This window comes from Cydia strobilella, chromosome 17, assembly GCF_947568885.1.
Source record: "Cydia strobilella chromosome 17, ilCydStro3.1, whole genome shotgun sequence".
NCBI classification, from domain to species: Eukaryota; Metazoa; Arthropoda; class Insecta; order Lepidoptera; family Tortricidae; genus Cydia; species Cydia strobilella.
The window spans coordinates 10,189,890-10,206,093 of NC_086057.1; the positions used below are offsets into that span (position 1 = coordinate 10,189,890).

The 16,204-nt window shown below is 38.6% G+C and overlaps 1 protein-coding gene across 1 annotated transcript; it reads left to right on the top strand.

Moving 5' to 3' along the window:
- The first annotated feature begins 823 nt into the window (after positions 1-823).
- Positions 824-4,255, top strand: LOC134748786 (protein prenyltransferase alpha subunit repeat-containing protein 1). Its single transcript, XM_063683566.1, has 3 exons — positions 824-1,040; positions 1,117-1,508; positions 2,010-4,255. The coding sequence occupies exons 1-3, from the start codon at positions 964-966 to the stop codon at positions 2,876-2,878; spliced, it is 1,338 nt and encodes a 445-aa protein (XP_063539636.1). The 5' UTR covers positions 824-963; the 3' UTR covers positions 2,879-4,255.
- Positions 4,256-16,204: the final 11,949 nt, after the last annotated feature.

Consider the following 16,204-nt stretch of genomic DNA (forward strand, 5'->3'; position numbering starts at 1 on the left):
TCGACATAGTAGTTCCCAAGCTTAGTTTAAGAACGTACCTTAAATACCGCTCCAAAACAGGTAATAACCATTTAAGCTTTAAGGCAAAGGCTTCTTTTCACCTTGCAACAAATTGCATGCGATTTTAAGCTAGGTTTAGACTAGCAAGAACTTGCATGCAATTTTCGTTACATTGCGGTATCTGATCAAACTTTTGAATACAGTTTACTTCAGTAGTTTGCAATGTAACTTAAATTGCATGCAAGTTCTTGTTAGTCTAAACCTCGCTTTAGAGTTAGACCAAGAAGCCTGCATGTGTTATTTATACGTCTAATTTCATAGAAGCTTGACGTTTAAAATAACACTAACTATGAAAACGGATTATATCACGTATATTGATTTTATAATACATCCCGACGTTTCCATAATCCGTTTTCATAGTTTTATTTCATGAGTAACTATCGCGGTAACCGAAGACAATATTAACAAAGAACTTATCAAATACAACTAGACTTACTAGACAAACAAATATCAATCTAAAATGTACACACCACTTAGAACTAAACAAAAACAAGTAAATTAACAGGCAATGACGGACGAACGAACGAGTGGTAGGCAAAGCCCTCAGCTTTGAGCAATCACTGGTGTTTCGAAAATTCACGAGCCCATCGCTCAAAAATCGGAAGCACTAAATGAGATTGTGGTCTATTTGCGACGATAAATCGAAGTCAAATTGTAACATCTGTAAATTCCTTAATCCATTTCTATGTCATTCGATTTCGAACATACCCTTTGTTTGATTGACGTGTTGGTACTGTCAAGTCTGTCAAAAGTCAAAACCAGACCAGTTGCAAAAAAATATTTATTTCATAGTTGAATTATTAGTATGGGTTAAATACGTGTAATTATTTTCTGTGTGAAGTTTTAAGTGAACAGACATAATTCATAATATTAAATAACTTATCTGCCTGTCAAAAACGAATCATGGATGAGGATAAATTCGCTTTAGTAGAAAAAATACTCAAAGATGTCGATAATATCCTGTCGAAGAACGCTGACTTGTAAATATTTTGAACAACTGGCAAGATTTCAATAAATATTGCGTCTGTTTGTAAATATTGCGTTTTTAATTTTCAGGTGTTCATTCGACATTGTGCCCGTGGACTGCAATTTTCAGAATAAATCACCAGTTTTGCTTCTAGAAAACTGTCTAGGTTTGGAATCCTGGTGTATGAAGCACGTTTACATGTACTGCTACTCGGAATTAATGGACAAATACTTTGTAAAGCCAAAACGAAAATCTGCCAAATCACCCGTTAACTCAGAGCGTTTGGAAAAGCTGCTTAATGTGACATTACTTTTAAATCCAGAATTGAGTACATTCTGGAACAAGCGGAAGGTACTGGTACTAAGGTTACTGCTTGATAAGACTGCTGAGCTACGGTTTTCAAAATTAGTTTTGTCAAGAAAGCCAAAGTGTAATGAAGCATTTTCTCATAGAAGATGGATATTGGAAGCAATTTTGAAAGGTTTGTTTTTTATTTTTATTTGTGTAATCATTGGATCCCGTAAAGCCCACCAAACATTTTGGTCCTATTTTTAATTTGAACCTTGTATAGATTGGGGTGAATTTAGTTTGTTTGAAAGCAGTGATACAAAAGGAATGCTAATTAATTTGGTTTATGAAACATTCAAATTAGATTGAAACGGAGTGTACATTTTAATGCAAATTGGGCCTTCCAAGGTTATAGCATGAAATAAAGTTTGCATCTCAGCAGACTATTTGAATCAAGTATAATGCTAAGTTCAAACAAATCTAGGGTACAGTAAAAACAAAAAAAAAACTATTAATTTACTCATGTAGCAAGATTGTAATTATTATAAAAATACTTTTTGAATGACACAGCAAAAATAAGATGTCTATGTTACTGGTAATACTCATCATTTAAAAGCGAATTTACCATTATAATTGAAATACTTAAAATAGTAAATTGAAATTGTGATATCAGGAATAATTTATAATGTTACAGATCAAAATCTTCAAACAAATGACATTGAGACATTAATCAATGAAGAGCTCCACATTTGCCAATCATCTTCAGACAGGAGTCCAAACAACTATCATAGCTGGAATCACCGAACTTGGCTACTCCAGACACTTAAACTAGTTGAAAAGAAGTTTGATCTTAATTTCCTCTATCTCAAAGAATACGATTTCTCCGAAGGATGGGTGTCAAAGCACATTTCAGACTTTAGTTGCTTCCATTACAGACAATTCTGTATTAAGAATATTTTAGCTATAACCAATGAACATTGGAAGTCATTTGAGGCGTCTATAGATGCAAATCTTCGTAAAAGTTTTGTTCGAGTATTAGCAATGCATTTTCCCAAAGATGCAACAATGCAGGCATCAGAAGAAGATCTAATTTCATACTCTGAAGAAAACCTTATTAAATTACTTTTATGTTACTCTTCAAAGAGTTGTGATTGTATTTCTGATAATGTTCTATTGTGTCGGAAGTTGGAAATTTTATTTCATGAACTTGTCTTAAATAATGAGTTAGTGAGATTTTATAAAGGTCATGAGACACTTTGGTATCATCGGAGATTTATTATACATGAGATTTTGTCTTCCATGCATGATCATTTTGGAGTAGTCAGATTGAATGGAGCATTGGTGAAGGACATCTGCAGATATTGCAATTATGATGATTTAAGGCAGAAACAGGCAAAAATTGTCAGGTATGACAGCAATCGCATATATTCTTGTGTGCTATTTAATGTATTATCAAGGCATGAGCAGGAATTTATTGAAGAGATGCAAAAGCAATGTGACAATTATGCCGGTAGGCATGAGAAGTATTTAAAGTTTGTTGAAGGCCTTAATAATGTCATTTAGATTTAAACTATCGCCAATATAGGTGGAAAGAGTTATGAATTGAAATTATTGTCTGAGTATTGTCCTTGGGCATTTTAAAGTTGAAAAGCCTCTTCTGAAATGGTAAGTAAACGTCTTATAGTATATAATATGTAAAATATGTCGTTATTTCCCAGTCGTATCAGAGTAATATTTTGTCAAATTGTATTTAGAGAATGGTTTACCTTATTACCAAATCATAGTCACATTCTTATTCGGGAAGAGACACACGGTGTCTGATTAAAGCCCATAGCACACCAGATGCGATGTGTTAAGACGTGCAGGTGAGCGTGCACTAACATGTTGGAGCCATGAACGCACGTCACACATGCGGTGTGCCGTCTCTTATAAGGATCTGTACGTATATTACAACGCGCATGCGCACGTGCACGTCAACGCACAAGCAGTTTGCAAACGCCACGGAAGGAAAGTAGGTTTATAACTAATTTTACCCTCGTAAGGGGTCCTGTATATTTAAGACTATAAATAATATTGGAATTATTATATGCATTTGTACATATGGTTTTAATTAAATTTATTATTTTATTTATACACAACATCATGAAAATGCAGCTTTTGTTATATGATAATATACATTTTATGTACATAACGATTCAATTTATAAACTTTTGTGCGCCAACGTGTAATTGTCGACTAACAAATGGCGTCATACAGCAAAAAGGGGTATTTTATTAATTATTTTAATTTAATGACATAACATTTTATAGAAAATATTAATGATATAGGTATAGTCGTAGAGCAATAATAACAGAAGGTACCTGTAACATAAACGTGTAACACTTTTGTATTGCAAAGTTTGATCGATAACCGACGTCACGACGTGACGATCTCTGGACGTCATTATGACGACATGGCTTTTGAAGTTTTTGGCGATCAAAAATATTTAAAATTACCTTTTTAAATTTCTACTTTTAAATATAATTCATTAATAAAGCCGATAAGTTAGGTGTGGATAAACAATATGGACAGAACGATCTATTGACATCCATGTGAAGGTTGTCTAGAAGAGATGTTTTTTAGCGATAGAGCCGCCAGTTGTAATATTTTCTTTTTATATATTTATTTAATCTTTATTGCACAATGCATGAAGGTACAAATGGCGGAATTAATGCCTTAAGGCATTCTCTACCAGTCAACCAATGCAGTGTATTGAGGTATGCAATAAATAATATTTTATTGTATTATAACATACAATACAATCATCATCATTATTATATGAGTCAAAGACAAATCTTCAAAATCCATCAAATTTTTAAAGTTCTCACTTAGTTTATATGCTTTGATTTTAATATAAAATATATAAAGACATTGATAATTAAAATAAATAAGTACCTGTCATGTATTGTTTTATTTAACCTGGAATTTAAGTAGGTACTAACGTAGGTACAGGATTAGTAGATACCTATGAAATATTCATACATATTCCATGTCTATGTACTGACCATAAATTAACTTTAACATAGGATATAATATAATATTCTTACTTTACATCATACTAAATTATTTCCGACGAGGTCTACCGTGACGCCTCACAATTTGTGGGACCCAACGGGGTATAAATGCGTTTTGGCATCTGGCATACGGCAGACGTGTCCCGCCCAGTCCCAGCTTGGAGATGACGGGACGAGCTTGACGTCTTTGACAGAGACTAATGGTGGACGAGAAATCATTTGGTCGCTCATGCAGTTGCAGTCTTAATTAAGGGCCATCCTACACTAGCGTCTTTTGAGCGCCGGCGTCTAGTCAGCGCTATGGTAAATGGCGTCGCTGCGCAATTGCGTCAACGTTGCCTCGAGCAGCAGCCATAGAGTTGACTAGACGTCGAAACTCGGGAGACGCTAGTGTGCGGTGGCTCTTAAAATCTCGCTGTCATTACAGTAAACTTTTTTAAACCTGGCAATGTTGGAATGGTAGACAATGTGGAGCAAGTTTACGGTACAGCGAGCTGCAAAAGTGCATACCCATTTTATGAATGAATGTCATTCAGAAAGTGGATATGCACTTTTGCAGCTATGTGTACATTACATGTTGTTACGTGATCTCGTCTGGGAGCACCTTGATACTATTTCGCGTGCGAGATAGTCTACCCGTCCCTGTAAATTACCTAATATAGTCAGAAAAGGGCCGGTTAGTCTATTTTTCGGGCGCTGCTGTTGCGGCGTTTCTGTGTTATACCTACTGGTACCTACCGATAGCGATAGTTTGAAATTTATAAACTTCGAATGCTCTTAACTTTGGACGGAGCGAAGCGTAGGCCGGAGAAGCCGCGTAGCACCTTGTAGCACTGCTACGGGTTTCCGTAGCATCTTGTCTTACAACGGATTTTACTTCTACGGTTTGCTGAAACACTGCGCGTTTGGATTATTCCGAAGACGGAATCCAATATTCAACCCTTTACCAGGCTGGCAGTTCAAAAAATGACAATCGAATGTCAGTCTAAAGGGGCCTGTCAGTTGTTCGGAACTGTCAAATTTTTGCACTAACTGACAGGGCGATATCGTCCGGCGGACTGGTAATGGGTGGGCCCCTTTACTCATCGAAAATAGAATACATGTTTGAAGTGCCGTATGTGGGAAATCAAATCTTAAAGAGATCGTTCAAACTTCAGGAGGACATTCGGAATCGCGGAAATGCAAATTTGATATGACTTTCTGAAATATCTCGTTATCGTTTCTGTTTAATGACTAGTTGATATCTAGATCATTGTTCGAATTGGCCCAATAAACGTAGTAGCAAAATATATTTTTTTTCTTATGATAAATTAATACTTAGCCAAATAGATCTTTCTGTGCCAAGAATTCAGGATTGTAGGTCACCGGATTAAGTATAACTCTATATTTATACTATTACAATTTCTACTGTTTTTATTAGTATTGAACTCTTGGTGGTAACTACTGGAAAGAAAAACCCACCTTTTACCAGTGGTAACTATTGGGATTTTTTTTCCAGTAGTTAGGTACCAGTGTTAAAAGGTGGAAAAAAAAATCCCAGTAGTTACCACTGGTAACAACTTGGTGGTAACTAGTGACAATAACCCCACTCGTTAACTGTCCATCGGTGGACCTAATGCCTTTCGTAATAAGGTTTACGAACTGTCAGTTAACAGTGTGGGCGATGGTATGGAGTGGAGATAGATTAAGCCCAGGAGTCGTAGCACGGTACGCTTATCACCATGCCTGTCACGTTCTAACAAGTATGTGAGTGCGAAAGTGACGGACTTGGTGATAGGGGAAACCATGCTGCGCGGGCTGGAAAGGACATGATAGTTTTTATCTCGGGATTTATATTGCTTAACACACTCAATGCCAGCGCGTGCTACGCGCTACGATCGTAGCCGATAACATGTGAAAATTCGTAGGTAGCGAAAAACGACTACTTATGAACTGAGCGCCCGCTCGGCGGGTTGCTGGCAGTGAATGCGTTAAGGGGGTGAAAAGGAGGGTTTATATAAAAATACTCATTCAACGCAGATAAAGTCGCGGGCAGGCGTTAGTAGGTTCTACAAAAACATTGAACTCAAAGTATCATTGACAGAGTCAGCAACTTTAGTAATGTCTAAAATAAAATCTATGTCTATTTATAACCTTAATCTCTGAATTAAATTAGCTACCTGCTACTGCCAACGCATTTCATGAGTAGTAATTTCAATAATACACTACTATGTTTGCATTAAAGTGGTGGGTGGTGCATACGCAATACGCACTATACTCTGCTTTTACGAGATGTGGGTCAGGAGGCTCGCTTGCGGGGGACGCCAATCCATTCATTACCAAAACAAACTAACTCTCAAACGAGAATCATCGTAAAATCAACCTTACCGCCACACAATAAGATTCAATATTGAAATACCTATTCGACGCTGTACAGTCACTCCTATTTTTCACACCCAAACGTTGCTGACGTCACAGCTGCGTCGCGTTCGCGATTCATCCGATCGATATACGTGCCGACTTCGGCATTTTCCGCAAATGTTCGGGCCCCGAATGACGCTGCGACCACCACGTGCTAGTTACGTAACGCTGATGGCTACAATTCATTGACAAAGGTTATTTGTGAGAAGCCTTGGCTCAACAAGCTGACACATTCGGTTAAAAAACTGACATCAATTATTTACAAACAATGCCTATAAGCTTATAATGGTAGGCGTAATGCCGTTTTTACGGACGCCTGGCCGTGACAAACGGCATTTTGTAATGAAACCTTTGGTTTAGGAGTCGGCAGTTAATGGGGATATTAAATTAAGTACACGTTTTATCGTTGCCTTTGGGGTAATTGGAATTAGTGAAGTCAATAATAAATGGTCATCAATAATTTTTGACGATTGTAAGGCTTTTTTATGTTCTAAAAAAATATATATATCTTAATCTGTTGTTGTCTTTTTTTTTTTTTTTTTTTCATTTATTTTTCAAAGGCACATATACATAATTAATTTCAAAATTACTCGCCAAACTGCGTATGCAGTTTGTTGGCGAGAAAGCGCTCTTTTTTACAATTTTATGCTTACTTAAGTTGCTATCTTACTATGCTTACCCTAAGTTTGACATTAAAGTTAGTCTTAGAAAAAATATACCTATATAATAAAGTAATAAAGCATCCTTTTACAAATAAATGTTTCTACCTAAAGGATACACTATGCTGAAATAACAAACAACAACAATTATAATTTAAATAATAATACACGGTTGCTAAGTCAAGGTAAGTTATCTATAAGTGTTTTTTTTAATTTGTTCTTTACTTCCAATATGCTATATTTATTATCTCCTCTTAACCATTCTATTGTCTTAACTGCCTGTCTTAGCCTCTTTACTAGGTCTGTTTTTTTATTCCGTAGACTAAAATGACGTTTCATGTGTAAGACATGACATTTCTTAGTACCACAAACGAGGAGGAGGATATAACCAAACGGAGTAGCCATAAACAGGCGTTCCCCTCTGTTGAAAATAGTCGGCCAATGGTCATACACAATGCATGGACTGACGGTACGTTAATCTGACATGCCTATTTTTACGTTACGTATACATTTGACGTTCCCCTCCCTCGCAAAAATCGGCAGACTTTTTTGTACAAAAAATTACAGACGTGGCGGCTCCGTTTGGTTATATCCTCCTAGTCTCTTAGGCCAAGCAATAAGACGCGTTGTCCGATGAGTACAGGTTGGAGTGCGGGGTGAGACAGGGGGGGTTGACCTCACCTACGCTCTTTAACCTGTACATCAACGGACTAATCGAGGCGCTCAGTAGAACCCATGTCGGCTGTCATGTGGATGGAGTCTGTGTTAATAACATAAGTTATGCAGACGACATGGTTCTGTTGAGCGCGTCAGTGTGTGGAATACGCAAACTCTTGAAAATTTGCGAAGCGTATGTTACTGAGCATGGCCTTAAATATAATGTGGCCAAAAGCCAGCTCATGGTGTTTGAGTGCGGTCGCAAGAACACAACGGAAGTCCCTGGGGTTTGCCTCAATGGTACCCCTATAGATAGAGTGGACCATTTTAAGTACTTAGGCCATGTGATCGCGACCGACCTCAAAGATGACAGGGACATAGAAAGGGAACGAAGGGCCCTGTCGGTCCGGGCGAATATGATCGCTCGCAGATTTGCAAGGTGCTCCAAAGAGGTGAAAGTTACATTGTTCAGGGCGTTTTGCACTTCCCTCTACACCTGCAATCTGTGGGCTCAGTATTCGCAACGGGCATATGGGGCTCTTAGGGTCCAGTACAACAATGCGTTTCGGGTGTTGATGGGGCTGCCTCGTTTCTGTAGCGCATCGGGGATGTTCGCGGCGGCGCGCGTGGACTGTTTCTACACTACCATGCGTGCACGCGCGGCATCCCTGGTGCGCCGGGTGCGCGGCAGTCCCAACAGCATTCTGCGATTGATAGCGGACAGGGTTGACTGTCCCTACTTGTCACACTGCGAGGGATTGCATTCTCCCGTAAGTGTTATTTTGTTTTAAATTTAAGTCTAGCTGTACCTACCTACTAACCCCTTAGTCTTGTAAGTGTTACTAATAAAATGTGTCTTTGTTACATGAAATAAATGTATTGAATTTGAATAAGAAGGTATAGAGGGAAATGCTAGGAACACAATTTTTAACTTCGTAGCTTTGTTTGGACTAGTTAGGAGATGAACATATCAAAAGTCCCCGACCGTAACCTTGGTGCTGAGGGGGAGAGGGGGATTTGAAGGTAAAATTTTTCTGTTTTTCGATTATATCTCGGAAACTATGGGTCTGAGCGACATGGCCATTTATACAAAATGAAAAGTGATTTAATTTGTTACAAGTTTTATTACTAAATCAAACATGTAGACCATCCCAAATATTATTTAAATAGGTTCAGCGGTTATTGATTCCCCATACAAATTTCCACCCCACTTTTCACACCCTTAAAAGATGATTTTGGTTATAAAAACTATCCTATGTACTGTCCCGGGACTCAAACCATCTCTGTACCAAATTTCAACGAAATCGGTTCGGCGGTTTAAGCATAAAGAATAGTTTTATAAAAAATCATTCATGGTGTCAATTTTGATACCATAAATGAATTCAGCACCCCCGATTTATACGAAAACGATTCCAAACCCGGCCTAGCAGCTTCACTGATGTAGATAATCGAGATAAAAATGAGAGCCCTAAATAAACCTTCAAGAGCGGATATCTCAAAAACTATATAAGATATCGAAAAACTTGACTGAATAAAACTTGTAATAAATTAAATCTCTTTTCATTTTGTATAAGTGCCCAAGTGGCTCAGAGGCAAAGTTTCCGAGATAAAATCGAAAAACCGAAAAATGGAACCTTCAAACCCCCCTCTCTCCCCAGCACCAGGGTTACGGCCGGGGACTTTAATTACGAGTATGTTCACCTCCTAACTAGTCCAAACAAAGCTACGAAGTCAAAAATTGTGTTCCAAGCATTTCCCTCTATACCTTTTTTTTGGGCATTTATTTCCTGGTCTATCTACTAATCGACACATTCAGACGCCTTTCTAAAGGGGCCCACTGACTATCAGTCCGCCGGACGATATCGGCCTGTCAGTTAGAATAAAAAATTACTTTTTTACGGTAACCTAGAAGTTTGATTTTTTCACATGTTCAAGGGACCGTGAGTTTAACAATTTTCACTGCCAACGTTTTCGTAGCGCTACACGCGTAGCCGATCCCAGCGTTTTCCCGCTTTGTGGAGGAAAGCGACTACGAACAGAGCGCCCGCCGAGCGGCTCCTGGCACTCAATGTGTTAAGTTTCAACTCTATACTCGTACCTCCTCGCGTTCCCCAGATAAAGGGTTTTGACAGACGGACGGACGGACGGACAGCCTTTTGAGGTACGGAACCCTGAAAATGAATCAACTGATACCTCACCAAAATGGGATCAATCGTTTTCACGCTACGGTGGAGCACCTAAATATGACACAAACATAAGGTGTTTTTTTTATGATATAGGAGGCAAACGAGCAGACAGATCACTGATCTGGATCCCATTTGTCCTCGCCCCACGTGACCGCGCCATACGGGAGGTGGGAGCAAACGGGAATGATTTGTACGAAGCGCCTATTTCCATCTGTGCCCAGTGGGGACAAAATGGTACTTTATCATCATCTTCCTCGCGTTATCCCGGCATTTTTGCCACGGCTCATGGGAGCCTCGGGTCCGCTTGACAACTAATCCTAAGAATTGGCGTAGGCACTAGTTTTTACGAAAGCGATTGCCATCTGACCTTCCAACCCAGAGGGGGAAACTAGGCCTTGTTAGGATTAGTCCGGTTTCCTCACGATGTTTTCCTTCACCGAAAAGCGACTGGTATAAATATCAAATGATATTCCGTACATAAGTTCCGAAAAACTCATTGGTACGAGCCGGGGGTTTGAACCCGCGACCTGCGGATTGAAAGTCGCACGCTCTTACCGCTAGGCCACCAGCGCTTAAAATGGTACTTTATAAGTCTGCTAATTTGCTAAAATCACAAGTATCATTATACTCGTAAAGCTTCCTCTAGTCGGGTAAAAAGTGACTGTCGAAGACACTTTCGAAATTTTAATAAGATACGCTTTATCCTAAAGCATTTTAAAATTGGTTTTGGGCCCACCTATCTAATGAAAGCACTTATTTTTCTTAATCGGTTCCTCAAAGCCATGGGTCGTGACCACTAGGGAAATATACTTAGGTCAAGTCGTACAAAACGTTATGCATGCCAACTTTTTTGAAACTGTCATAGGTAATATAGTTGTTAGACCCAGGTAAGTGCAACGATTTTGGTAGCACATGCACGACACGCAGTGCAAGTGTTTTTTAATAAAAGTTTGACGTTTAAAAAAGTACGTAACCCTCGGTGGGTCAGTCCGACTCGCACTTGTCCGGTTTTTTTAATCAATTTACTACTTGTTAACCTTTTTGTTGAACACCAGATCTATTACTCTATGATCAATGGATAAAAAAAAACTAATGGCATAACGTGTCTTTAATGTCATTCGCTGCTAGATGTTGAACTCCGCAAATTAATAAAGAAATATCGTGCAATCAGTCAGCGAAGTATTAGGAAAGATGCAAGAACGTTTAACGAGACGTAGACTCCCGAACAAACCTGGATTATTTGCACAGGTGAGTGCATCGGGGTATCTTATGACACACAAAGGCTCCAAGATCGTCTGCCCAACATACACCTATGTTTTGTTTATGGGATTTCTTCCCGCACTTTGTCATAAAAAGAAAGCAACCTTTTTAAACAATTTTTTCAAGACTAAACAAGCAGTTGCTTCTTCTTTGGGGATTCTTCAGAAGGTCGCCTTAACGGATATCACAAAAGTATCGCTTTCATGAAAAGCTAGGCGTGTTCCCAGTAATCGACTTATTTATCGTACTATTGACACACTCTACGGCAATTTGAACATCAAAAGGCTGAGAGTGGTCGTTTGCCACCGCGATTAACGCGCCTCCCCGGGGATAAGTCCCAAATTTATTATGACACCTCATTGTATCTCGTGGCGATTTATTAAGCCAACGGATACGGGGCTTTGCTAAACAGTAGACTAATCAACAAAGCGTACTATATAGTATATTATTCTGTTAAGCTGCATCCACACCGCAGTTAACTTTTATGGAGCAACACTGTGTAAATAGGTAAGTTACTTAGCGCCACTTGCACCATCCCACTAACCCGGGGTTAACCGGTTAAACCGTTAAACCAGTGTCAAATTGTACTGGTAACTTCAGCTTTGAGTCTTTAATTTGCAACTGGGTTTAAGTTTTCATGATGTTTACACATTATTATTAGACAAACCGTTACTGAATCGCGTATACATTTTGTTAGTTTATTTGAATTATTTGAAAATAGCTTATCCCTAATTTATATAAATAAAAAGAAGCAATTTATAAGCAACAACCTTGTGTACTTAGTAGCTCCAAATTTACTCTACATAACAGTGGGATGAATAGTAACCTGGCTGATGATAATGAGCCCTGTATGTGCCACTCAAGCTGTCATCACAGAATCCTCATATTCAAAGGGTGTCAAACGCGAACATGACAACTGGAGTTAAGGTACAGTCGAAGGCAAAAATATCGATCCAGACAAATGACTCAAAAATATGTGAATACGACTTTATTGTCTAAGGTGTAAAAGCGAACACATATTTTTGAAACTATGCTAATATATATATTTATATTTATGCCCTTGACTGTACTTACGTACCCGATTACTAAGAGAAGACAATTGTGACATTTTCAACCAAAAGGGTACTTATTGTCGCTTGTCAGTAAGGCACTATTTCCATATAGCTTCAATTAGAAATCAACCTTATCGACAAGCGACAATGTAATACCTTAGTTGAAAACGTCACAATTGATTGCTATCTATTACATTACCCCTTTGATGGAATTGATAAACGTCAAGAGGTAACAAGCAGACAGACGAAGTTACTTTCGCATTTATAAATAATATTAGTAGGTACTGTATACGGAATTTCTCCTTATTCTTTGGAGTATAAGCAGACATTATTGACTTTGTCTACGTTGGTTTCAAAGGGATTAAACACGATGGTCTTACATTATGTAAGTTACATAAGGGATTTGTACCTGAAGCCACCAGTTTATGCCGGGGCCACGGTAACGGGAAACGGTGGGAAACGCGGTTGATTATCGCGATAATCCCAGTGTGGCCGTATGAAAAACGTCGAATTAACGCGTTTCCCGGCGTTTCCCGTTAGTGTGGCCCCAGCATTACAGTTAATATTTTGGCAGCAGACCAACAAAAATGGGTCTGGAAGTCTATATTTTTGTAGCAAAGGGGCTACAAGATGGGTATACTTTTAACATTAGTATGCTTGTTTTGCTTCTGAAAGACATTGTCTTATCTATAGGTGTTACTATACAATGTGTTATTATACAACACTTTTTATGATTGTTTTTTTATTAGACCTTAATACAATAAACATGAACATATTTTTATCTTGAGTGTATCTTTGATACTTTCGGGGAAATCTATTTTTGACACTTAGGCCAGGATTACAGTTGTAAGTTTTACTTACGTAAGTAGGGACAAAGCTATTTGCTAGAATGAGATAGCGATATTCATATCTCATTCTGTAGTATAGCTGTGTCCCTACTTACGTAAGTAAAACTTACAAGTGTAATCTTGGCCGTACTCCATACAAGCCGAACCACCGTGGAGCGTAGCGTAGCGAGCTCTGTTACGCTGTAGCACGTAGCATGTAAATTGTATGGTTGGCAGAAAATCGGCCTCACTACATCACTTGCATGCTAGTCATGCGCGCTAGAAACGTCAGTTATATTTATATACTTGTATATCCGTATACCGGGGGTGTCATTTGAACTTTTCAAATTGCATTTAATTTGGATTCTTATTGACATCACTCACAGCATAGAGTCTGTGCGGAAAGAGAAGAGTCATATAATGTATTGGTTTCCTTATATTCCACGACTCTTCTCTTACCGCACAGACTCAATTTGGCTCGCACAACATACAGGGTGCTTTCAAGCTTTGAGCAATTGGGCGAGGTACCTAATTTAATAGGTCATACTGAATAACTTTTACTTTAAGACCAACCCCGAATTCGCCAAAAAAACATTTGGACACATCTACATCCGATCGGCCGGAATATGTGCGTTAGAAGCACCCAACTTTTTTTTTGCGATTTCGTAGTTGGTCAGATAATAAAAGTTGTTTAGATGACTGATCGGCTGCCTAAGTAAGTATGACATAGGGTTACAAAAACACCTTGTAAATACGAGCGAGATGGAAGTGATATCAAAATGACGCCGAATTGGGATACATTAGTAATATTCGAATGCCTCAGATACATGGGTACAAGTCTCGGCAAGCAGCGATAACGAGTTGAAAACTTATTTAAATTGGACGAAACTTGTGTGGCTTCTGTTTTACTTTAATTAAGCAAGCTTGCAAATTACTTGAGATCGTCATTTATCGTGGTTAAAAACTTTGTTTTGTTTATGTGCTGTTTTATTTAGGGCTTAGGTGTATTTTACTACAATTAAAGACTCATAATTAACATTATCGTAAACGTGTAAAGTATTTACACCTCTACCATTCCATTTAGACGGTTCAAAGGATAACTGGGTGATTGTTTTTAGTAGGACTTAAATATAACTAATCGAATAATTCAGTCGCTTAAGTTAAGAGGCAACAAGAGTGGTCATTTCTCCATACAAACGTACTCGACTGTTTCCTCCGTGGTTTTTACACCGAACACAGATTATTATTATTAATATCTGTGTGGGACTGTATTGTTTTTTTTTTTGTTTTTTAAGGCGCTAGAGCACTTTACATATTTACAACAATGGCCTAATTTACTAGGCCGCAACAATAGATGGATACAGTCTTAGAAAAAAACGTGCCTCGAAAATCAAGAAAATTTGATTCTCGCTCAGAGGGCGCTACTAGCTTTGGCCTATTGTCGTATAGATGGCGTTGACGGTTTCGTTTGTTATTTAACCATTTGTATTTTAACGCATATCAGTGAAAAATAATTAATGCAAATAAAAAAAAACATTTATCCATATTTAAATACATTTTATCGTATTTTTATAAATCTTCATTTTCAGTTTTAAAGTGTGTCGATAGATGGCAGTGAATTTACTGTGGTTACAAAATTTACAATGACAGTACCGCTCTAGTATAAGTTACTCTATGGCCGCAAAGAGAAGCATGGTAATCAAAACTGACATCAATTAGCCTAAAAAGCAAACAAGTCCGACACAGATAGGAGGAAACGATCGAGTACAAAATCTCGTTTTTGTAAGATTTTTACGCAGGATTTTTCGCCTAACCTGGCGTTGTCCTAATCGCACTAGTTTTTGAAGCCGCTTTCGTCAGCGAGACGGATATATTCACCTAAAATATTTAAATCTCAGCTCCCGTATCCTCGCTAGCTGGCGCGGGTGGACGGAGCGGGGTGTGCCATTGTAGGTAAAAGCAGTCGCACGCGTCCGCGTCAGTTAGCGTTGCTCATACTATTTTTCGTTAACGCGCTCACCCGCTCTGTGCAACCGCGCCAGCTAGAGGACACCCTAAGTGATTCAACGCTTATAACAACACATTGGCCGTTCGTCTCTACGAAGCATTTTTTTTACATACCTACCGGGAAACCTATAGTATGTGGGCACGACGTATTGCTATAGCAACGAAACTTTGAATTTCATGTTTTTAACCAAAATAAGTAGGCACAAAATCTAAAAGGAACTCCATATAATTATACTTTTATTTTTGTGTATTTCTGTATCTTGAAATCAAATTGGCGTATTTAAGCAATTTTCCAAATAGAGCCTAAAACAACCCATCTATTAATATTGTCTTCGGTTACCGCGATAGTTACTCATGAAAGGCAAACGAGCTCAGGATACCGCGGGTCAACCAGAGGTCCCACATTAAGATCCCCACAGTCGAGCGCAGGCCTGCCATTCTGCCTTTTGTCAGGGGGGTCACGGACAGGATCAGCCACATCTTGAAGCGTGCTTCTATAAAAACATATTTCAAGCCAATGAAGAAGATGTCACAATTCCTGAGGCCTGTAAAATACAATACCCCTCTACAGATTGCAGGAGTGTACAGCCTGGACTGTGAGTGTGGCCTATCATATGTCGGGCAGACGAACGGAGCATTTCCACTCGGGTGAAGGAACACATAGCTGATGTCAAGCACCGTCGACCTAGGTCTGCAGTCTGTGAGCATGTCATGGATAAAGCCAATCACTCAATCAAGTTTGATAAGCCTCTGGTTCTTGCCAAGGAGAAGCGTTACATACCCAGAAT

What these genes read in the sequence shown, in the direction of transcription:
- LOC134748786 (XM_063683566.1), top strand. Translation starts at nt 964, where the DNA reads ATGGATGAGGATAAATTCGCTTTAGTAGAAAAAATACTCAAAGATGTC. An exon ending in CTGTCGAAGAACGCTGACTT is followed by an intron (nt 1,041 to 1,116) that starts GTAAATATTTTG and finishes TTTAATTTTCAG; the next exon opens with GTGTTCATTCGACATTGTGC. An exon ending in ATTGGAAGCAATTTTGAAAG is followed by an intron (nt 1,509 to 2,009) that starts GTTTGTTTTTTA and finishes ATAATGTTACAG; the next exon opens with ATCAAAATCTTCAAACAAAT.